General features: G+C 53.7%; 1 protein-coding gene and 1 pseudogene across 1 annotated transcript in view; both read left to right on the top strand.

Annotated features, from left to right (window-relative positions):
• The window catches only part of ANKRD40 (ankyrin repeat domain 40), an 18902-nt gene extending 6548 nt beyond the window's left edge, over nucleotides 1-12354 (top strand). Inside the window, exon 5 of the mRNA XM_073660417.1 lies at nucleotides 12202-12354. Within this exon, the coding sequence (XP_073516518.1) occupies nucleotides 12202-12354 (153 nt within the window). The remainder of the gene's footprint in view (nucleotides 1-12201) is intronic.
• Nucleotides 12274-14316, top strand: LOC141176331 (UDP-glucuronosyltransferase 1A5 pseudogene; annotated as a pseudogene).
• Nucleotides 14317-15715: the final 1399 nt, after the last annotated feature.

Below are 15715 nucleotides of genomic sequence, written 5' to 3' on the forward strand. Positions count from 1 at the left end.
TGTCACATGTAAAAGACTGCGAGTACCTCTGACCGCGCTCATTCGTAGAGAGATTGTTCCATGTAAGGGAGTCCTGCTGACCGCGCTCATTCGTAGAGAGCATGTGAGTCCTGCTGACCGCGCTCGTTCATAGAGAGCATGTGAGTCCTGCTGACCCCGCTCGTTCAGTGAGTCCTGCTGACCCCGCTCGTTCGTAGAGAGCTGCGAGTCCTGCTGACCCCGCTCGTTTGTAGAGAGCGTGCGAGTCTGCCGCGCGTTGTAGAGAGCGTGCGAGTCCTGCTGACCCGCTCGTTTGTAGAGAGCGTGCGAGTCCTGCTGACCCCTGCTCGTTGTAGAGAGCGTGCGAGTCTGCTGACCCTGCTCGTTGTAGAGAGCGTGCGAGTCCTGCTGACCCGCTCGTTTGTAGAGAGCGTGTGAGTCCTGCTGACCCCGCTCGTTTGTAGAGAGCGTGCGAGTCCTGCTGACCCTGCTCGTTTGTAGAGAGCGTGCGAGTCCTGCTGACCCTGCTCGTTTGTAGAGAGCGTGCGAGTCCTGCTGACCCTGCTCGTTTGTAGAGAGCGTGCGAGTCCTGCTGACCCTGCTCGTTTGTAGAGAGCATGCGAGTCCTGCTGACCCTGCTCGTTTGTAGAGAGCATGTGAGTCCTGCTGACCCTGGTGATAGTTCACACATAGAGAGCATGCGAGTCCTGCTGACCCTGCTCGTTCGTAGAGAGCATGCGAGTCCTGCTGACCCCGCTCGTTTGTAGAGAGCATGCGAGTCCTGCTGACCCTGCTCGTTTGTAGAGAGCATGCGAGTCCTGCTGACCCTGCTCGTTTGTAGAGAGCGTGCGAGTCCTGCTGACCCTGCTCGTTTGTAGAGAGCATGCGAGTCCTGCTGACCCTGCTCGTTTGTAGAGAGCGTGCGAGTCCTGCTGACCCTGCTCGTTTGTAGAGAGCATGCGAGTCCTGCTGACCCTGCTCGTTTGTAGAGAGCATGCGAGTCCTGCTGACCCTGCTCGTTTGTAGAGAGCGTGCGAGTCCTGCTGACCCTGCTCGTTTGTAGAGAGCATGCGAGTCCTGCTGACCCTGCTCGTCTGTAGAGAGCATGCGAGTCCTGCTGACCCTGCTCGTTTGTAGAGAGCATGCGAGTCCTGCTGACCCTGCTCGTCTGTAGAGAGCATGCGAGTCCTGCTGACCCTGCTCGTCTGTAGAGAGCATGCGAGTCCTGCTGACCCTGCTCGTCTGTAGAGAGCATGCGAGTCCTGCTGACCCTGCTCGTCTGTAGAGAGCATGCGAGTCCTGCTGACCCTGCTCGTCTGTAGAGAGCATGCGAGTCCTGCTGACCCTGCTCGTCTGTAGAGAGCATGCGAGTCCTGCTGACCCTGCTCGTCTGTAGAGAGCATGCGAGTCCTGCTGACCCTGCTCGTCTGTAGAGAGCATGCGAGTCCTGCTGACCCTGCTCGTCTGTAGAGAGCATGCGAGTCCTGCTGACCCTGCTCGTCTGTAGAGAGCATGCGAGTCCTGCTGACCCTGCTCGTCTGTAGAGAGCATGCGAGTCCTGCTGACCCTGCTCGTCTGTAGAGAGCATGCGAGTCCTGCTGACCCTGCTCGTCTGTAGAGAGCATGCGAGTCCTGCTGACCCTGCTCGTCTGTAGAGAGCATGCGAGTCCTGCTGACCCTGCTCGTCTGTAGAGAGCATGCGAGTCCTGCTGACCCTGCTCGTCTGTAGAGAGCATGCGAGTCCTGCTGACCCTGCTCGTCTGTAGAGAGCATGCGAGTCCTGCTGACCCTGCTCGTCTGTAGAGAGCATGCGAGTCCTGCTGACCCTGCTCGTTTGTAGAGAGCATGCGAGTCCTGCTGACCCTGCTCGTTTGTAGAGAGCATGCGAGTCCTGCTGACCCTGCTCGTTTGTAGAGAGCATGCGAGTCCTGCTGACCCTGCTCGTTTGTAGAGAGCATGCGAGTCCTGCTGACCCTGCTCGTTTGTAGAGAGCATGCGAGTCCTGCTGACCCTGCTCGTTTGTAGAGAGCATGCGAGTCCTGCTGACCCTGCTCGTCTGTAGAGAGCATGCGAGTCCTGCTGACCCTGCTCGTCTGTAGAGAGCATGCGAGTCCTGCTGACCCTGCTCGTCTGTAGAGAGCATGCGAGTCCTGCTGACCCTGCTCGTTTGTAGAGAGCATGCGAGTCCTGCTGACCCTGCTCGTTTGTAGAGAGCATGCGAGTCCTGCTGACCCTGCTCGTTTGTAGAGAGCATGCGAGTCCTGCTGACCCTGCTCGTTTGTAGAGAGCATGCGAGTCCTGCTGACCCTGCTCGTTTGTAGAGAGCATGCGAGTCCTGCTGACCCTGCTCGTTTGTAGAGAGCATGCGAGTCCTGCTGACCCTGCTCGTTTGTAGAGAGCATGCGAGTCCTGCTGACCCTGCTCGTTTGTAGAGAGCATGCGAGTCCTGCTGACCCTGCTCGTTTGTAGAGAGCATGCGAGTCCTGCTGACCCTGCTCGTTTGTAGAGAGCATGCGAGTCCTGCTGACCCTGCTCGTTTGTAGAGAGCATGCGAGTCCTGCTGACCCTGCTCGTTTGTAGAGAGCATGCGAGTCCTGCTGACCCTGCTCGTTTGTAGAGAGCATGCGAGTCCTGCTGACCCTGCTCGTTTGTAGAGAGCATGCGAGTCCTGCTGACCCTGCTCGTTTGTAGAGAGCATGCGAGTCCTGCTGACCCTGCTCGTTTGTAGAGAGCATGCGAGTCCTGCTGACCCTGCTCGTTTGTAGAGAGCATGCGAGTCCTGCTGACCCTGCTCGTTTGTAGAGAGCATGCGAGTCCTGCTGACCCTGCTCGTTTGTAGAGAGCATGCGAGTCCTGCTGACCCTGCTCGTTTGTAGAGAGCATGCGAGTCCTGCTGACCCTGCTCGTTTGTAGAGAGCATGCGAGTCCTGCTGACCCTGCTCGTTTGTAGAGAGCATGCGAGTCCTGCTGACCCTGCTCGTTTGTAGAGAGCATGCGAGTCCTGCTGACCCTGCTCGTTTGTAGAGAGCATGCGAGTCCTGCTGACCCTGCTCGTTTGTAGAGAGCATGCGAGTCCTGCTGACCCTGCTCGTTTGTAGAGAGCATGCGAGTCCTGCTGACCCTGCTCGTTTGTAGAGAGCATGCGAGTCCTGCTGACCCTGCTCGTTTGTAGAGAGCATGCGAGTCCTGCTGACCCTGCTCGTTTGTAGAGAGCATGCGAGTCCTGCTGACCCTGCTCGTTTGTAGAGAGCATGCGAGTCCTGCTGGCCCTGCTCGTTTGTAGAGAGCATGCGAGTCCTGCTGGCCCTGCTCGTTTGTAGAGAGCATGCGAGTCCTGCTGGCCCTGCTCGTTTGTAGAGAGCATGCGAGTCCTGCTGGCCCTGCTCGTTTGTAGAGAGCATGCGAGTCCTGCTGGCCCTGCTCGTTTGTAGAGAGCATGCGAGTCCTGCTGGCCCTGCTCGTTTGTAGAGAGCATGCGAGTCCTGCTGGCCCTGCTCGTTTGTAGAGAGCATGCGAGTCCTGCTGGCCCTGCTCGTTTGTAGAGAGCATGCGAGTCCTGCTGGCCCTGCTCGTTTGTAGAGAGCATGCGAGTCCTGCTGGCCCTGCTCGTTTGTAGAGAGCATGCGAGTCCTGCTGGCCCTGCTCGTTTGTAGAGAGCATGCGAGTCCTGCTGGCCCTGCTCGTTTGTAGAGAGCATGCGAGTCCTGCTGGCCCTGCTCGTTTGTAGAGAGCATGCGAGTCCTGCTGGCCCTGCTCGTTTGTAGAGAGCATGCGAGTCCTGCTGGCCCTGCTCGTTTGTAGAGAGCATGCGAGTCCTGCTGGCCCTGCTCGTTTGTAGAGAGCATGCGAGTCCTGCTGGCCCTGCTCGTTTGTAGAGAGCATGCGAGTCCTGCTGGCCCTGCTCGTTTGTAGAGAGCATGCGAGTCCTGCTGGCCCTGCTCGTTTGTAGAGAGCATGCGAGTCCTGCTGGCCCTGCTCGTTTGTAGAGAGCATGCGAGTCCTGCTGGCCCTGCTCGTTTGTAGAGAGCATGCGAGTCCTGCTGGCCCTGCTCGTTTGTAGAGAGCATGCGAGTCCTGCTGGCCCTGCTCGTTTGTAGAGAGCATGCGAGTCCTGCTGGCCCTGCTCGTTTGTAGAGAGCATGCGAGTCCTGCTGGCCCTGCTCGTTTGTAGAGAGCATGCGAGTCCTGCTGGCCCTGCTCGTTTGTAGAGAGCATGCGAGTCCTGCTGGCCCTGCTCGTTTGTAGAGAGCATGCGAGTCCTGCTGGCCCTGCTCGTTTGTAGAGAGCATGCGAGTCCTGCTGGCCCTGCTCGTTTGTAGAGAGCATGCGAGTCCTGCTGGCCCTGCTCGTTTGTAGAGAGCATGCGAGTCCTGCTGGCCCTGCTCGTTTGTAGAGAGCATGCGAGTCCTGCTGGCCCTGCTCGTTTGTAGAGAGCATGCGAGTCCTGCTGGCCCTGCTCGTTTGTAGAGAGCATGCGAGTCCTGCTGGCCCTGCTCGTTTGTAGAGAGCATGCGAGTCCTGCTGGCCCTGCTCGTTTGTAGAGAGCATGCGAGTCCTGCTGGCCCTGCTCGTTTGTAGAGAGCATGCGAGTCCTGCTGGCCCTGCTCGTTTGTAGAGAGCATGCGAGTCCTGCTGGCCCTGCTCGTTTGTAGAGAGCATGCGAGTCCTGCTGGCCCTGCTCGTTTGTAGAGAGCATGCGAGTCCTGCTGGCCCTGCTCGTTTGTAGAGAGCATGCGAGTCCTGCTGGCCCTGCTCGTTTGTAGAGAGCATGCGAGTCCTGCTGGCCCTGCTCGTTTGTAGAGAGCATGCGAGTCCTGCTGGCCCTGCTCGTTTGTAGAGAGCATGCGAGTCCTGCTGGCCCTGCTCGTTTGTAGAGAGCATGCGAGTCCTGCTGGCCCTGCTCGTTTGTAGAGAGCATGCGAGTCCTGCTGGCCCTGCTCGTTTGTAGAGAGCATGCGAGTCCTGCTGGCCCTGCTCGTCTGTAGAGAGCATGCGAGTCCTGCTGGCCCTGCTCGTCTGTAGAGAGCATGCGAGTCCTGCTGGCCCTGCTCGTCTGTAGAGAGCATGCGAGTCCTGCTGGCCCTGCTCGTCTGTAGAGAGCATGCGAGTCCTGCTGGCCCTGCTCGTCTGTAGAGAGCATGCGAGTCCTGCTGGCCCTGCTCGTCTGTAGAGAGCATGCGAGTCCTGCTGGCCCTGCTCGTCTGTAGAGAGCATGCGAGTCCTGCTGGCCCTGCTCGTCTGTAGAGAGCATGCGAGTCCTGCTGGCCCTGCTCGTCTGTAGAGAGCATGCGAGTCCTGCTGGCCCTGCTCGTCTGTAGAGAGCATGCGAGTCCTGCTGGCCCTGCTCGTCTGTAGAGAGCATGCGAGTCCTGCTGGCCCTGCTCGTCTGTAGAGAGCATGCGAGTCCTGCTGGCCCTGCTCGTCTGTAGAGAGCATGCGAGTCCTGCTGGCCCTGCTCGTCTGTAGAGAGCATGCGAGTCCTGCTGGCCCTGCTCGTCTGTAGAGAGCATGCGAGTCCTGCTGGCCCTGCTCGTCTGTAGAGAGCATGCGAGTCCTGCTGGCCCTGCTCGTCTGTAGAGAGCATGCGAGTCCTGCTGGCCCTGCTCGTCTGTAGAGAGCATGCGAGTCCTGCTGGCCCTGCTCGTCTGTAGAGAGCATGCGAGTCCTGCTGGCCCTGCTCGTCTGTAGAGAGCATGCGAGTCCTGCTGGCCCTGCTCGTCTGTAGAGAGCATGCGAGTCCTGCTGGCCCTGCTCGTCTGTAGAGAGCATGCGAGTCCTGCTGGCCCTGCTCGTCTGTAGAGAGCATGCGAGTCCTGCTGGCCCTGCTCGTCTGTAGAGAGCATGCGAGTCCTGCTGGCCCTGCTCGTCTGTAGAGAGCATGCGAGTCCTGCTGGCCCTGCTCGTCTGTAGAGAGCATGCGAGTCCTGCTGGCCCTGCTCGTCTGTAGAGAGCATGCGAGTCCTGCTGGCCCTGCTCGTCTGTAGAGAGCATGCGAGTCCTGCTGGCCCTGCTCGTCTGTAGAGAGCATGCGAGTCCTGCTGGCCCTGCTCGTCTGTAGAGAGCATGCGAGTCCTGCTGGCCCTGCTCGTCTGTAGAGAGCATGCGAGTCCTGCTGGCCCTGCTCGTCTGTAGAGAGCATGCGAGTCCTGCTGGCCCTGCTCGTCTGTAGAGAGCATGCGAGTCCTGCTGGCCCTGCTCGTCTGTAGAGAGCATGCGAGTCCTGCTGGCCCTGCTCGTCTGTAGAGAGCATGCGAGTCCTGCTGGCCCTGCTCGTCTGTAGAGAGCATGCGAGTCCTGCTGGCCCTGCTCGTCTGTAGAGAGCATGCGAGTCCTGCTGGCCCTGCTCGTCTGTAGAGAGCATGCGAGTCCTGCTGGCCCTGCTCGTCTGTAGAGAGCATGCGAGTCCTGCTGGCCCTGCTCGTCTGTAGAGAGCATGCGAGTCCTGCTGGCCCTGCTCGTCTGTAGAGAGCATGCGAGTCCTGCTGGCCCTGCTCGTCTGTAGAGAGCATGCGAGTCCTGCTGGCCCTGCTCGTCTGTAGAGAGCATGCGAGTCCTGCTGGCCCTGCTCGTCTGTAGAGAGCATGCGAGTCCTGCTGGCCCTGCTCGTCTGTAGAGAGCATGCGAGTCCTGCTGGCCCTGCTCGTCTGTAGAGAGCATGCGAGTCCTGCTGGCCCTGCTCGTCTGTAGAGAGCATGCGAGTCCTGCTGGCCCTGCTCGTCTGTAGAGAGCATGCGAGTCCTGCTGGCCCTGCTCGTCTGTAGAGAGCATGCGAGTCCTGCTGGCCCTGCTCGTCTGTAGAGAGCATGCGAGTCCTGCTGGCCCTGCTCGTCTGTAGAGAGCATGCGAGTCCTGCTGGCCCTGCTCGTCTGTAGAGAGCATGCGAGTCCTGCTGGCCCTGCTCGTCTGTAGAGAGCATGCGAGTCCTGCTGGCCCTGCTCGTCTGTAGAGAGCATGCGAGTCCTGCTGGCCCTGCTCGTCTGTAGAGAGCATGCGAGTCCTGCTGGCCCTGCTCGTCTGTAGAGAGCATGCGAGTCCTGCTGGCCCTGCTCGTCTGTAGAGAGCATGCGAGTCCTGCTGGCCCTGCTCGTCTGTAGAGAGCATGCGAGTCCTGCTGGCCCTGCTCGTCTGTAGAGAGCATGCGAGTCCTGCTGGCCCTGCTCGTCTGTAGAGAGCATGCGAGTCCTGCTGGCCCTGCTCGTCTGTAGAGAGCATGCGAGTCCTGCTGGCCCTGCTCGTCTGTAGAGAGCATGCGAGTCCTGCTGGCCCTGCTCGTCTGTAGAGAGCATGCGAGTCCTGCTGGCCCTGCTCGTCTGTAGAGAGCATGCGAGTCCTGCTGGCCCTGCTCGTCTGTAGAGAGCATGCGAGTCCTGCTGGCCCTGCTCGTCTGTAGAGAGCATGCGAGTCCTGCTGGCCCTGCTCGTCTGTAGAGAGCATGCGAGTCCTGCTGGCCCTGCTCGTCTGTAGAGAGCATGCGAGTCCTGCTGGCCCTGCTCGTCTGTAGAGAGCATGCGAGTCCTGCTGGCCCTGCTCGTCTGTAGAGAGCATGCGAGTCCTGCTGGCCCTGCTCGTCTGTAGAGAGCATGCGAGTCCTGCTGGCCCTGCTCGTCTGTAGAGAGCATGCGAGTCCTGCTGGCCCTGCTCGTCTGTAGAGAGCATGCGAGTCCTGCTGGCCCTGCTCGTCTGTAGAGAGCATGCGAGTCCTGCTGGCCCTGCTCGTCTGTAGAGAGCATGCGAGTCCTGCTGGCCCTGCTCGTCTGTAGAGAGCATGCGAGTCCTGCTGGCCCTGCTCGTCTGTAGAGAGCATGCGAGTCCTGCTGGCCCTGCTCGTCTGTAGAGAGCATGCGAGTCCTGCTGGCCCTGCTCGTCTGTAGAGAGCATGCGAGTCCTGCTGGCCCTGCTCGTCTGTAGAGAGCATGCGAGTCCTGCTGGCCCTGCTCGTCTGTAGAGAGCATGCGAGTCCTGCTGGCCCTGCTCGTCTGTAGAGAGCATGCGAGTCCTGCTGGCCCTGCTCGTCTGTAGAGAGCATGCGAGTCCTGCTGGCCCTGCTCGTCTGTAGAGAGCATGCGAGTCCTGCTGGCCCTGCTCGTCTGTAGAGAGCATGCGAGTCCTGCTGGCCCTGCTCGTTTGTAGAGAGCATGCGAGTCCTGCTGGCCCTGCTCGTTTGTAGAGAGCATGCGAGTCCTGCTGGCCCTGCTCGTTTGTAGAGAGCATGCGAGTCCTGCTGGCCCTGCTCGTTTGTAGAGAGCATGCGAGTCCTGCTGGCCCTGCTCGTTTGTAGAGAGCATGCGAGTCCTGCTGGCCCTGCTCGTTTGTAGAGAGCATGCGAGTCCTGCTGGCCCTGCTCGTTTGTAGAGAGCATGCGAGTCCTGCTGGCCCTGCTCGTTTGTAGAGAGCATGCGAGTCCTGCTGGCCCTGCTCGTTTGTAGAGAGCATGCGAGTCCTGCTGGCCCTGCTCGTTTGTAGAGAGCATGCGAGTCCTGCTGGCCCTGCTCGTTTGTAGAGAGCATGCGAGTCCTGCTGGCCCTGCTCGTTTGTAGAGAGCATGCGAGTCCTGCTGGCCCTGCTCGTTTGTAGAGAGCATGCGAGTCCTGCTGGCCCTGCTCGTTTGTAGAGAGCATGCGAGTCCTGCTGGCCCTGCTCGTTTGTAGAGAGCATGCGAGTCCTGCTGGCCCTGCTCGTTTGTAGAGAGCATGCGAGTCCTGCTGGCCCTGCTCGTTTGTAGAGAGCATGCGAGTCCTGCTGGCCCTGCTCGTTTGTAGAGAGCATGCGAGTCCTGCTGGCCCTGCTCGTTTGTAGAGAGCATGCGAGTCCTGCTGGCCCTGCTCGTTTGTAGAGAGCATGCGAGTCCTGCTGGCCCCCACTCCCACCCATTTATAGAGGGGATATGTGAGTCCTGCTGACCCCCACTCCCACCCATTTATAGAGGGGATATGTGAGTCCTGCTGCCCCCCACTCCCACCCATTTATAGAGGGGATATGTTCGGTTCCCCTCAGTGCTGTAGTATTGCAGTGTATTGTGAAGTCCAGCCACAGGCTACATCAGAGTCACTACCGGGTGCCGGTTATGTAACATGGCTCCTGAGCCCGCGATGGACACCAAGGGGTTAAAAAATAATAAAGAACTCAATACAAGCTGTAAGAAAAAAAAAAGTAATGGCATCAGCTAAAGTACAAATTAAATGTCAAGTAGCCACAGAGAATAAGAAAAAGCCCATAAAATTATTTAACAAGGACCAAGGGAGTACAACTAGGAGAGTCACTTGTAGAGCAGGATTTGGGTGTAATATTCTGCCAGCATCCTATGTTCTAGGGGAAAGTACAACTAGGAGAGTCACTTGTAGAGCAGGATCTGGGTGTAATATTCTGCCAGCATCATATGTTCTAGGGGAAAGTACAACTAGGAGAGTCACTTGTAGAGCAAGATCTGGGTGTAATATTCTGCCAGCATCCTATGTTCTAGGGGAGAGTACAACTAGGAGAGTCACTTGTAGAGCAGGATCTGGGTGTAATATTCTGCCAGCATCTTATGTTCTAGGGGAGAGTACAACTAGGAGAGTCACTTGTAGAGCAGGATCTGGGTGTAATATTCTGCCAGCATCCTATGTTCTAGGGGAAAGTACAACTAGGAGAGTCACTTGTAGAGCAGGATCTGGGTGTAATATTCTGCCAGCATCCTATGTTCTAGGGGAAAGTACAACTAGGAGAGTCACTTGTAGAGCAAGATCTGGGTGTAATATTCTGCCAGCATCCTATGTTCTAGGGGAAAGTACAACTAGGAGAGTCACTTGTAGAGCAGGATCTGGGTGTAATATTCTGCCACCATCCTATGTTCTAGGGGAGAGCACAACTAGGAGAGTCACTTGTAGAGCAGGATCTGGGTGTAATATTCTGCCACCATCCTATGTTCTAGGGGAGAGTACAACTAGGAGAGTCACTTGTAGAGCAGGATCTGGGTGTAATATTCTGCCAGCATCCTATGTTCTAGGGGAAAGTACAACTAGGAGAGTCACTTGTAGAGCAGGATCTGGGTGTAATATTCTGCCAGCATCCTATGTTCTAGAGGAGAGTACAACTAGGAGAGTCACTTGTAGAGCAGGATCTGGGTGTAATATTCTGCCAGCATCCTATGTTCTAGGGGAGAGTACAACTAGGAGTCACTTGTAGAGCAGGATCTGGGTGTAATATTCTGCCAGCATCCTATGTTCTAGGGGAAAGTGCAACTAGGAGAGTCACTTGTAGAGCAGGATCTGGGTGTAATATTCTACCAGCATCCTATGTTCTAGGGGAGAGCGCAACTAGGAGAGTCACTTGTAGAGCAGGATCTGGGTGTAATATTCTGCCAGCATCCTATGTTCTAGGGGAAAGTACAACTAGGAGAGTCACTTGTAGAGCAGGATCTGGGTGTAATATTCTGCCACCATCCTATGTTCTAGGGGAGAGCACAACTAGGAGAGTCACTTGTAGAGCAGGATCTGGGTGTAATATTCTGCCACCATCCTATGTTCTAGGGGAGAGCACAACTAGGAGAGTCACTTGTAGAGCAGGATCTGGGTGTAATATTCTGCCACCATCCTATGTTCTAGGGGAGAGCACAACTACGAGAGTCACTTGTAGAGCAGGATCTGGGTGTAATATTCTGCCAGCATCCTATGTTCTAGGGGAGAGTACAACTAGGAGAGTCACTTGTAGAGCAGGATCTGGGTGTAATATTCTGCCAGCATCCTATGTTCTAGGGGAGAGTACAACTAGGAGAGTCACTTGTAGAGCAGGATCTGGGTGTAATATTCTGCCAGCATCCTATGTTCTAGGGGAAAGTACAACTAGGAGAGTCACTTGTAGAGCAGGATCTGGGTGTAATATTCTGCCAGCATCCTATGTTCTAGGGGAAAGTACAACTAGGAGAGTCACTTGTAGAGCAAGATCTGGGTGTAATATTCTGCCAGCATCCTATGTTCTAGGGGAAAGTACAACTAGGAGAGTCACTTGTAGAGCAGGATCTGGGTGTAATATTCTGCTAGCATCATATGTTCTAGGGGAAAGTACAACTAGGAGAGTCACTTGTAGAGCAGGATCTGGGTGTAATATTCTGCCACCATCCTATGTTCTAGGGGAGAGCACAACTAGGAGAGTCACTTGTAGAGCAGGATCTGGGTGTAATATTCTGCCACCATCCTATGTTCTAGGGGAGAGCACAACTAGGAGAGTCACTTGTAGAGCAGGATCTGGGTGTAATATTCTGCCAGCATCCTATGTTCTAGGGGAGAGCACAACTAGGAGAGTCACTTGTAGAGCAGGATCTGGGTGTAATATTCTGCCAGCATCATATGTTCTAGGGGAGAGCACAACTAGAGTCACTTGTAGAGCAGGATCTGGGTGTAATATTCTGCCAGCATCCTATGTTCTAGGGGAAAGTACAACTAGGCGAGTCACTTGTAGAGCAGGATCTGGGTGTAATATTCTGCCAGCATCATATGTTCTAGGGGAGAGCACAAGTAGGAGAGTCACTTGTAGAGCAAGATCTGGGTGTAATATTCTGCCAGCATCCTATGTTCTAGGGGAAAGTACAACTAGGAGAGTCACTTGTAGAGCAGGATCTGGGTGTAATATTCTGGCAGCATCATATGTTCTAGGGGAGAGTACAACTAGGAGAGTCACTTGGAGAGCAGGATCTGGGTGTAATATTCTGCCAGCATCCTATGTTCTAGGGGAGAGTACAACTAGGAGTCACTTGTAGAGCAAGATCTGGGTGTAATATTCTGCCAGCATCCTATGTTCTAGGGGAAAGTACAACTAGGAGAGTCACTTGTAGAGCAGGATCTGGGTGTAATATTCTGCCAGCATCCTATGTTCTAGGGGAGAGTACAACTAGGAGAGTCACTTGTAGAGCAGGATCTGGGTGTAATATTCTGCCAGCATCCTATGTTCTAGGGGAAAGTGCAACTAGGAGAGTCACTTGTAGAGCTGGATCTTTGTGTACTTGTAAGTCACATACTAAATAACAGCACAACGTCAATGAGTGGCTTCTAAAGCTAGCAGAATATTGTCATGTATTATAAAAGGTAAGGGCTCATGGGACAGCGATCACATTACAAAGTGTTAGTGCGCCTTCATCTGGAATATGCAGTTCAGTTCTTGGCACCATTTCATAGAAAGGAGGACCCCACTGGAGCTTAGAAAGGTCTTAAGGGGCATGGAGACACTTACCCTTTGTTACCTTCATAGTGTAGTAAAGTAATCGAGCTGATGGCTTTTGGCGTGGCTCCAGAGAATGATATCTCACTCAGAATTGCTCCCCACCCCCAGGGTAAAGTTCATTGCACAACCTGGAATCTGCTGAAGGAGGCCATGACTTTCTGCAAGCTCAAGGAGCGATAGAAGTAAGAACATTTCCTCTACTTCACATAGGTTGAAGTCCTTGGTATAGAATCCATGGGAGGAGCCCATCTATGACCAGGATGACTCTGCAGTGAAATCAGAGGCCCTCCTCCTTCTTGCACGTTGTATATTAGGAAACCACAGAATCCTGAAGAACTTCCAGACGGTGAACTTCTCTGCCATGGCTGTCGTCGACAAGACCTGCTGGGTTTCCCTCTTGACTGGTGTCCTTCTCCTTCTAACCTGTGCACAAGCTGGAAAGATCTTGGTGGTACCGGTAGAAGGAAGCCATTGGATAAATATCAAAATTCTAATGATGGAGCTGGTGCCGAGAGGACACGAGCTGACCGTTCTTAGACCCTCCACCAGTCTGTACATTGAGGAGACATCTGAAGACTTCAAGCTCTTGACCATCCCCATGTCCGTGCAACAAGCAATGAGCAGGAAGGAATTCGAAGACTACGCCTTGAACTGGATTTTCCAACAAGCGCTCACCAAGCATGGGTCATCCTTCACCTTGGCGTGGGAGTTCATCCAAGCCCTACAGAAGAGCACGGAGCTGGCCACTGTTGCTATCGGGGCCTTGTTTGATAATGAAGTGATTCTGGAAGGTCTTAAGAACGGTGGTTTTGAACTGATTCTTGCCGACCCCTATAATGTAGCCGGAGTGATGTTGGCTCATTACTTGAAGCTTCCCATTGTGTTTTTCGGAAGATGGATGCCCACAGAAGATGTTCATTTCACTATTGGACCGTCTCCACTCTCTTACGTACCTGTTATAAACTCCAGAGTAACGGATGTGATGGTTTTCTCGGAAAGATTTAAAAATGTGGCACTTTATTGCCTCTACCAGGTGGCCAGCCGCTTCCTGATATTCCCAGTCTACGACAAATTGGTTCAGCGCTATCTCAACACTGATGTGAGCGTGTTGGACATGTACAAGAGAGCCGACATTTACCTGATGAAAGTCGACTTTGTGTTTGAGTTCCCACGGCCGACCATGCCTAATGCCGTGTACATTGGTGGCTTCCAGTGTAAACCCCCCAAGCCTCTCTCTCAGGATATCCAAAACTTCATGGACAACTCAGAACATGGAGTTGTGGTCTTCTCCTTGGGCACCATCGTAAAGACATTGCCACTCAACATCGCCAGAGAGATCGCAGCTGGATTAGCGCAACTCAAGGAGCGGGTGATTTGGCGTTACTCTGGAGAAAATCTGGACACCCTTGGAAATAACACCATGACTATAGACTGGCTCCCACAAAATGATCTTCTCAGTCACCCTAAGACCAAATTGTTCTTAGCACACGGTGGAGAAAATGGTGTCTATGAGGCTATTTGCCATGGTGTTCCCATCGTGGGGTTCCCGCTCTTCGGTGACCAGTATGAAAATATCCTTCGCCTGAAGACCCGAGGAGCTGCTGTCCTCCTGGAGAACACACAAGATGTCACTGCCCAGGATATATTCAGTGCTGTACGTCTAGTCATTGATGACCCTTCCTACAGCCAGGCCATGAAGCATCTCTCTGAACTGCACCATGATGTTCCTATTCCACCGCGGGACTTGGCCGTGTTCTGGACAGAGTTTGTCATACGCAATGGAGGAGCCAAACATCTTCAGGCAGCCGGCAATGACCTTCCGTGGTACCAGTATTATCTCCTCGATGTCACTGCTGTTCTTCTCCTGGCTTTTCTTCTCGTTTTTTATATGATTTATGGATTCCTGAGAGCGGTGCGGAGATCTTGTGGTGGAAGGAAACCAAGAAGGAAGCAGAAGAGATCATGATCTCCAGAGTTTATTATCCTCATCATGCTCCAGCCCTACATGTGAAGTCTAATGGCTTTTTTTTTGCCACGAATTTTGCAAAATTTGGGAAAAACATAGTTGCTTGGCAGCAGTTTTCGCAAGAGCTGCAATGTGTGAATGGACCATAATACATCTGAAAAAAAGTTATTACAACTTTTATATGAACGATAAAATAAAACTTTTGTACATTTGTCCTGTGCTTTTTTTTTTTTTGCCGAGGTCACTTCTACCTACATTAACGCTTATCGGCCATGTGCTTACTTGAACTAGAGCTTATCTAGATCTTTCTGTAATGTTATACAATTTGAGTTTTTATTATCTTACAAAGTTTTGTGTCGTCAGCAAAAACTGGGACTTTACTCCCAATCCCATCCATAACGTCAATAATACAGGAATTAATGTTAACAGGGTATGTGTCATAGGACCTGTACAGAGCCAATGTGGTGCCAATAATCAAAACGGGGACAAAATCTGAGCCTGGAAGTTATAGGCTGGTAAGTGTAACCTTGGCTGTGGATATAATTATTGAGGGATTGCTAAGAAAGTCTATTCTGGAATATTATGGGTCACGGTTAACAGTGAGGTAACACAACAGTCAGTATTGGGCCCTTTTCTATTCTGGAGTATCTCACTAACAATAGCCCCATGCATCGGCATCAACATGGGTTTATGAGGGATCGGTCCCGTCAGACTCATCTGATCGGCTTCTATGACTGGACCAGGGAAACACCTTGGATGTCGTTCATATGGACTTTCAAAGGTGTTTAATACGAGGCAACACAAAAGGTTGGTATATAAAATGAGAGCAAGGGGAAAATATGTGTAACTGAGTTAACAACTGGCCCAGTGATAGGAAACAAAGGGCGGGTATCAATGAAACACACTTGGATTGGGTCACAGTTAATAGTGGGGTACCACAAGGGTCAGTATTGCACCCTCTTATTTTTATCATTTATTAACCCCTTTCTAGCCCAGGGCGTACTAATACGTATCTGGGCCTTATGGGCCAGATACGTATTAGTACGCCTTGGTGATTTCGCCGCCGGGTGTCAGCTGATTGTCACAGCTGACGCTAGGTGCAGGGAGCTGTCCCTGCGCATTAACCCCCGAAATGCTGCGATCGAAATCGATCGCAGCATTCCGGTGGCAAGAGGAGGTAAGCGCGATACTTACCTTCTCTGCCAGCGTCTGAGGCCGGTCCCGGATATTGTCATGGTGACCCAATGTCATCATGACAACATCCGGGTCACCAGGAGGCAGGAAGCCACTTTGGTCATGCGCAGTGCACGACCAAAGTAACTTCTCCCTGTGCAGCGCTGACAGCCTGTATAGCACAGGGATGTCATATATTTTTCCTAACTGTAACCCCTGCCTATAGGCCACAAATTGCTAATGGGCTAATCTCTGAAAACAGCCATGTCATGTTTGGTCTCTGGGTAACATAATCCCAATAAAAAAAATAAACCAATAAAAGAACACATATTTGGTATCGCCGCGTCAGGAACGACCTCACCTATAAAACTGTCCCGCTAGTTAACCCCTTTAGTGAACATG

This window comes from Phyllobates terribilis, unplaced genomic scaffold (assembly GCF_046119375.1).
Source record: "Phyllobates terribilis strain yellow unplaced genomic scaffold, ASM4611937v1 Scaffold_25__1_contigs__length_18738178, whole genome shotgun sequence".
Classification (NCBI taxonomy): domain Eukaryota; kingdom Metazoa; phylum Chordata; class Amphibia; order Anura; family Dendrobatidae; genus Phyllobates; species Phyllobates terribilis.